The sequence below is a fragment of the Lissotriton vulgaris genome, chromosome 6 (genome assembly GCF_964263255.1).
Source record: "Lissotriton vulgaris chromosome 6, aLisVul1.2, whole genome shotgun sequence".
NCBI classification, from domain to species: domain Eukaryota; kingdom Metazoa; phylum Chordata; class Amphibia; order Caudata; family Salamandridae; genus Lissotriton; species Lissotriton vulgaris.
In genome coordinates this window covers 602,207,075-602,215,389 of record NC_141694.1, presented here as the reverse complement: position 1 = coordinate 602,215,389, position 8,315 = coordinate 602,207,075, and the positions used below count along the sequence as shown (strand labels likewise).

The 8,315-nt window shown below is 46.6% G+C and overlaps 1 protein-coding gene across 1 annotated transcript in view; it reads right to left on the bottom strand.

The window, feature by feature from the left end:
- Positions 1-1,093: 1,093 nt before the first annotated feature.
- Positions 1,094-8,315, bottom strand: part of USP45 (ubiquitin specific peptidase 45) — a 2,087,971-nt gene continuing 2,080,749 nt past the window's right edge. The window contains exon 18 of the mRNA XM_086926622.1: positions 1,094-1,837. Coding sequence (XP_086782748.1) covers positions 1,716-1,837 — 122 coding nt within the window. The 3' untranslated portion in view covers positions 1,094-1,715. The remainder of the gene's footprint in view (positions 1,838-8,315) is intronic.

The window sequence follows — 8,315 nt, the reverse complement described above, 5'->3', positions numbered from 1 at the left end:
GAGAAGGTATGAGTGGGCTCAGGCGAGCAACTTATAATGAGTGTCCACAATTGCTTGTGTTTTCACTAATAGGTTAAGGAACAGGGGAAAGAATTCATTTGGCCCTGAAGAGAGTTTGTGAAGAAACCCTACAAACTCGAAACGCGTAGGCGAACAGGATTACGTCCTAAGTTTGGAAATACGAACAAAATACTTAGGAATCTATAGCCTTAAAAACATTGTTTCCGAGAGGTTATTTTGTTTTCATGCAGATTCATTCAAAGGCTGCTCCTTGGGCAATAATTGCTTTTGGTTGGAAATATGTTTGCTTAATTGCGTTTATTGATGTTATTTGAAAAAATACTTTGACAACTTTCCCTCCCCCTTTTTTGATACAATTTCACTTTGTTGTAAACAAATAACTTTTTTCTCACTAGTTATATGCTTTCATATTGTTTATGTCTGTAAATCTATGTTTTGTGTTGCTAAAGATTAGCTATCTTAACTTTGTTGGTTATTACGTAAATGACAGTGTGATTTCTCTGTACACGCAAAGTTTTTTTCAACAAAATTGAAAAATAAAAACGGCGCAAATAATCGCCTGGATAAACATATTAAGCTTTGTTTATCTTTTCACCCAAAACCGAACGTGTAAAATGTATTGAAGTGTGGGTTCCCTTCTTTTTCACAAAGGAGCTGTCAATCTGCCACCTCCTTTACAGAGCTACCTTCCGGTCAATAAAATATCCATTGAGAATTCCAGTTAGACTTAGGGCCTGATTTAAAACTCAGCGAACGGGTTACTTAATCACAACAGTGACAGATAGCCCGCCCGCCGAAATATAAATGTCATAGGATGTAATGGGATTTATATTTAGACGGACAGAATATCCGGCACCGTTGTGACAGAGTAACAAGTCCGAACAGTTCTAAATCAGGCCCTATGATGAGTGTGCTTCTGTGATCGAAATGTAAGTAAGTTTGAAAATGCAAATTAAATGGAACAAGCATGTGTACTACTTGTAAGAACGTCGTTGCGGAACACGCGGCTGGTATGCACAACATAGAGAAAAAGAAAGATACAATGTAATAAAAGGGATACCAGATAGGAGTTAGAGATTTCACTTTGTGGCTTTTATTGCAAATTGAAAAGTAATTCAACTTCATATCTTCTGATCATTTTAGAAAATTACTTTAAATCCATGCACTAAGCATGTAATCATCAGAATTGTGTGAGAGTTGCTGGTTTATTATAGCACCTGTATCAATAATTCTCACTATGATTGGCGTTTGTAAACTTCAAGATAACATACAAAATAAATTCAGCTCCGTTTATAAAATATAAATATATAGTATTGCTTTTTGCTAATTATACAGTACATTTGCTGGAAATTAAATTACAAGTTACTAATAAGAACAAATGCAGTTTTAAAATTTTTTGCAGCTGAGTGAGTCATTGCAAAACGATTTGTAGAAGTATGAATTTGAAAATGTTATCTCCAGTTTAAAATTTCACTAGAGACAAAATGTGACACTGCTTATGTTTCCAGTTTTTAAAAACCAAGCACACCAAATACTGCCACAAAATGCATTATTTAAATAAGAGAATACAGTCATTTTACAAGGAAAGCATCCACGGAAGTAACTCACTTGTGCTATCAAAAGATGATATTCAAATAATAAAAGCAGCGAATTGTCTTTCTTTACATGCCAACTTTTTTTTAAAAGTTAAGTCACTATTGCAATCTCTCATAGAAAAGCAGGTATGCCTGTGAATTCAGTACTCGGGATTCAGAAGCTGTCTGCACATGGGTGTCGCTGACGTAAACCCATTGGCCAGCTGGAGTCTCCTTCAAACCTGTAATGAATATAAAATTAGATTATAGATAATTATTCGGTGCATTTTACCATATGTCATGTCTGAGAAACACCAACATCGCCTCTCAGTAATATGTAACAAACTACTTGTTTTGGTACATGTATCTTGCTTATTGAAAAGTCAATGCTAATATAAAGCAACCCAAATAATTCCAGAAAAACCCTTGCTACTAAAACAATTCTGCAAGGTTCTGGTAGGAGTCGAGACAGAAGTGCGAGCCAAAGTTTATAAAGAGTAATACTGTAATCCAGTGCAAAGCTCATGGGTCAGCAATTTCAAACAAAGCAAGTGTTCATGGGACTTTGCATCTAGGTAGAAGGCAGAATTTCAGCAAATTACCTTTCTGTCTCTGGAAAGACTAGGTTGATAAATAAAACCAAGTAACTGAATAAAATAGTAAAATAGAAAAGTATACATAACAAGATTGCAATAGAAAACAATAACAGAAGGCTGGTCTGCTGCCTATGTATGACAACTACAATACGTGAACCAAAATTAAGATTATGAAAAGTGAGTTTTCCAAGATAACAGCTTCTTGTTGTGTGCAAAGTTATAATTTGCTAGTGCAACTGCCAAATTCATAATTTCATTACATTGCTAAACGTTCAATTTCTATTTCAATTATGGCATTAAGTAAACCATTTATGTAGAAAAATCTTCTACCCCAGTGAGACGACTAGAAGGTTTTTTCAAGCAAAATGTTATACTGAAAACAATAAAATTAACAAAAAGTGTCTCTGTAGTATAATTCACCGTCAAAATTTTGTTGATGATAGCAACAAATCTAAGAGTACTGACAAAGTTGGAAGTTATTGAAATCAGCAAGTATCCATAACTGTGGTACATATTTGCATGCAGAAGGTACATTCACGAATTGCATTCGTTGCAGGTATTACAGTGAATAAATATCACACTTCCTTCTGCAGAGCAATGTTTGCTCATATCGAAAACAGAAAATGGTTACTAATCTTCATGGACTCAGGTACTAAGTGGTGCATCACCTGGACCTTCACGAGTAAGATTAGATCTGGATAGTTGCCTGATTCTTGCAAGGAGCCTCTGGGTTCTTCATAAAAATCAAAGGCCAGCAGTACCCAGTGTCTACAGCTGAACAACAACCTGTCCAACCAAGAAATTAGACATATCATAGGCACCAAAGCAGGTAGCACACTAGACCTTTTTTTTAATTACTCTATCCCCATTGGCTTTTGTTAGATTGTATTCTTATTTCAAATTGTAATTCTGTACTATTCACATGGTTTCATGCAAAAAGGTCGCAATGCTGAAAGCGTTTGATAATTATTGATGACTTTTTACATTTTTTTTAACTACTAAAATTACATGACACTGATGATGTTTTGCACACAATTTGCTGAAAATTACAGAAAATCTCAATTTCGTACACTCTTGCGTCAGGACTCGTGAAAATAAAAACCTCCCCTCAAATAAGGAATAACCGAGTTGAAGTTATACCAGACTGAACATAAAGCATACTGGGAAACTTAATCTTTCGTCCATATATGAATTTGTGAAACTAGCCAACAATGGAAAACAATATCCATCACTTTGAACAGAAACAACTGCCCTTCTAATTAGTCTACCATTTTACATTCTGCTCTCCTTTTAGTTTCACCCTTGCCTACTTGTTGCTGTACTCGGTTCTTAAATCCCCTTTTTCTGTCAGAGACCTTGTGTTTCAGTCACATGTGTTGACCATTAATGTACTCTTCTGCTCCCATGCCTTGATAATTAAATTATTTTTGATGTATGGACATCAGTATCACACGTACGCCTAGAGTCTGTTCATGGGGTTCTGTATTGTGATAAGAATCTCTGATTTTGAGCATCTTGTGCTTGCTACTTCAGAAAGTTGCCTCACTGTTTCCAATCTTAATGTATTAGATGTAAAGTAAGTAGTTACATGTCCCACACATAAAGCAGGACTCGTCCATGATCGAGAGCAAGACCACTGACTCATTGTCAGTGAAATTGCTTTCCCACCCTCGCAGCTCCACCATTAGGTGAGGTGCCCCTGCACTCTTCAGTGTTGGTGATCGAGGCCCTCCTCCACCCGCAGGTTTCCCTGCGCCTCATCCCTGGTGGTCCAGTGGACCTCTGTCTCCTTTCTTTCTTTCTGCTCCTTCACTCGTTTTTCTCCCCTTTCTATCTTTCACCTTTCTGCACCTCTGCTCTTTTGCGCCTTATTTCTGCCCATTCTCCCTTTCTCTCCCTCTGCTCCTTCACTCGTTTCACTCGTTTTTTTCCCTTTTCTATCTTTCACCTTTCTGCACCTCTGCTCTTTTGTGCCTTATTTCTGCCCATTTTCCCTTTCTCTCCCTCTGCTCCTTCACTCGTTTTCACTCGTTTTTTCACCCTTTCTATCTTTCACCTTTCTGCTCTTTTCTGCATCTCTGCTCTTTTGTGCCTTATTTCTGCTTATTTTCCCTTTTTTCTTTATCCCTTCTTTCCTCCCTTTACCTTTCCCCGCCGCTGCTGCCCCCGCGGCCCCTCCCCCCCAGCACAACCGGCCCAATCCAGCTCCCCTCCCCGCCTCCCAGCTGTCCAGCCCTCCCCGACCCCTACTTAATGGCGGCCACTGCGGGGACAGGCGAGCAAGACCACTGACTCATTGTCAGTGAAATTGCTCTCCCACCCTCGCAGCTCCACCATTAAGTGAGGTGCCCCTGCCCCTGCACTCTTCAGTGTTGGTGATCGAGGCCCTCCTCCACCCGCAGGTTTCCCTGCGCCTCATCCCTGGTGGTCCAGTGGACCTCTGTCTCCTTTCTTTCTTTCTGCTCCTTCACTCGTTTTTCTCCCCTTTCTATCTTTCACCTTTCTGCACCTCTGCTCTTTTGCGCCTTATTTCTGCCCATTCTCCCTTTCTCTCCCTCTGCTCCTTCACTCGTTTTCACTCGTTTTTTTCCCCTTTCTATCTTTCACCTTTCTGCACCTCTGCTCTTTTGTGCCTTATTTCTGCCCATTTTCCCTTTCTCTCCCTCTGCTCCTTCACTCGTTTTCACTCGTTTTTTCACCCTTTCTATCTTTCACCTTTCTGCTCTTTTCTGCATCTCTGCTCTTTTGTGCCTTATTTCTGCTTATTTTCCCTTTTTTCTTTATCCCTTCTTTCCTCCCTTTACATTTCCCCGCCGCTGCTGCCCCCGCGGCCCCTCCCCCCCAAGCACGACCGGCCCAATCCAGCTCCCCTCCCCGCCTCCCAGCTGTCCTGCCCTCCCCGACCCCTACTTAATGGCGGCCACTGCGCGGCCGCGGGCGCGCCGCTGGTGCACCGAAGGCGCGTCAAAGGCAAGCACGTCTGCGCCCGTCTGCGACCCGTCCGCAACCAGCACCAGGAACCCTGGACCTCCGCCCCGCCAACGCTACGACCCAGCAGCACTCCACGCACTCAACCCAGGCTGCAACAACAACTGCAAGCTAGCATCACCAGCCGACACCCATGGACTCTTCAGTTGTCACCGCTGCCGGCACACCTGCATCACCGCCAAGAACACGGATCCAGCACAACCCGCCCACAAGAACACAACCGAACCGAAGACCCTGCAATGCATCCTCCTCAACGTCCGATCCCTCCACAAACACGCAACAGAAATCTGGAACCTTCTCGACAGCACCACCGCAGACGTAGCATTCTTCACCGAAACCTGGACCAACACCACCTCGGGACCGGACATCGCCATCGCCATCCCCCAAGGATACAAGATCTCCAGGAAGGACCGCTCCATCCACCCAAGAGGAGGAATCGCCATCGTCCACAAATCCAGCCTCCGCCTGAGCACACTCCCTGACGAGTCCACAGAACTGATGGAACACCTTCACTTCAAGATACTGGCCAGCCCCACCGCCACCCTCCGAGGAACCCTCATCTACCGACCCCCTGGACCCCGCGGACCCTTCGCCAACTCCATCACGGACATTATCTCCCCGCAGGCCATCGCATCCACCAACTACACCCTGCTGGAAGACCTCAACTTCCACCTCGACAATGAACTGGACCCCAACACCACATCCCTCCTGGACAACCTCCACAACATTGGACTCCGCCAGATCGTGACCGAGCCCACGCACTCAGCAGGACACACCCTCGACCCCCTCTTCGCTACAGGAAACTCCATCACCTTCAGCCACACCACCAAACTCCCATGGACCGACCATCGTTGCGTCCACTTCACCTTCAGAACACCCACCATCCACAGACACCAGCACCTGCTTCCACAAAGAAACTGGACCAAAATCACCGATGACCAGCTCACCTCCTCACTCAACAACTCCACCCCAACCATCGCGGAAAACGACGACCCCAACACCGCAGCCCGAACCCTGCATAGATGGATCTCGGAGAGCACCAACACCATAGCCCCCCTCAAGAAAAACAATACCCGTGCCAAGAAAGCCAGATGGTTTACCACCGAACTTCGAGAGTCCAGGCGCACATGCCGCCGCCTTGAAAAGGCCTGGAGAAACACCAAATCCACAGAAGCCCACAACAACTTCAGAGCCGCCACCAACGCCCACCATCAACTCATCAGAGAAACGAGGAAAAAAGCGATTGAAGACAGAATCTCCACCCACACACACAACAGCAAGGAACTCTTCAGCATCATCAAGGAGTTCGCCCAACCCACCAGCGAGTCTACCGACATCCCTCCCTCACAAGACCTCTGCGACAAACTCAGCATCTTTTTCCACCACAAAATCAAGAGCATCTCTGACAACTTCGACGAAGACAACCAACACACTGAACCCTCACCAACCACCCCCGACACCCGGAAACCAACGATTGATGACTGGACAGCCCTCACCACCGAAGACACACTGAAGACAATGAAGTCAATCCACTCAGGGGCCCCCACAGACCCCTGCCCCCACCACATCTTCAACAGAGCCGCCAACACCATCGCACCCATGCTCCGCCAAACAAACAACCGCTCCCTGGCGACCGCCTCGTTCCCCGACGACTGGAAACACGCCGAGGTCAACCCCCTCCTAAAGAAACCCTCAGCGGACCCCACCGACCTCAAAAACTACAGACCCATCTCCCTGCTCCCGTTCCCAGCGAAAGTCATTGAGAAAGCCATCAACAGCCAACTCGCCACATTCATTGAAGAACACAACATCCTCGACTCCTCCCAATCCGGCTTCAGAAAAAACCACAGTACGGAAACCGCCCTCCTCGCCGCAACAGACGACATCCGCACCTTACTGGACAAAGGAGAAACAGTAGCCCTCATCCTCCTCGACCTATCAGCGGCGTTCGACACAGTCTCCCACCGCACCCTAATACGCAGACTCTACGATGCAGGAATCCAGGACAAGGCCCTCGACTGGATCTGCTCCTTCCTCTCTGGCAGGACGCAGCGGGTCAGACTCCCCCCTTTCCTCTCGGACCCCACACCGATCACCTGTGGAGTCCCCCAGGGCTCCTCCCTCAGCCCGACGCTCTTCAACGTCTACATGGCTCCACTTGCCCCCATCGTCAGAACCTACGGACTCAACATCGTGTCATATGCAGACGACACCCAGCTCATCCTCTCCCTATCCAACGAGCCCAACACCGCCAGACGCAACTTTCGAGAATGCATGGAAGCCGTCGCCAAATGGATGAAAAACAGCTGCCTTCAACTAAACACCAACAAAACAGAAGTACTCATCATGGGCCCAAACCCCGACGCCTGGAGCGACACCTGGTGGCCCACCGCCCTCGGAAACCCGCCAAACCCCGCAGACCACGCACGCAACCTGGGAATCATCCTGGACTCCGAGCTCAAAATGGACCGCCAGATCAACTCTGTCTCATCTTCCTGCTTCCACACCCTCCGCCTCCTTCGTAAGACCTTCAAATGGATCCCCATCGAACACCGAAAGACAGTCACTCACGCCCTGGTCACCAGCAGACTTGACTACGGCAACGCACTCTACGCCGGAATAAACAAAAACCTCATCCGCAAGCTACAGAACATCCAGAACGCCGCCGCAAGACTGGTCCTCAACCTGCCAAAACACTGCCACATCTCCCAGCACCTGCGCACACTCCACTGGCTCCCCGTCGAGGCGAGAATCACCTTTAAGATGCTCACCCATGCACACAAGGCCCTCCACGGCACCGGACCAGCATACCTGAACAGCCGACTCAAATTCCACGCACCCCAAAGGACCCTACGATCAGCCCAGCTTTCCTACGCCGTGGTCCCCCGCACCAGAAAGACCAGATCGGGAGGCCGCTCCTTCTCCTTCCTCGCGGCCAAAGCATGGAACGCCCTTCTGCTCCACCTCAGACAGACAACATCGCTTCCCATCTTCTCAAGAAACCTCAAAACACGGCTCTTCGACAGACCCCCTCCATGATGGAATGGAACCTGCACCCCCCCCACCCCCCCACCCCTAGCGCCTTGAGACCCTTACGGGTGAGTAGTCGCGCTTTAACAAACTCCTGATTGATTGA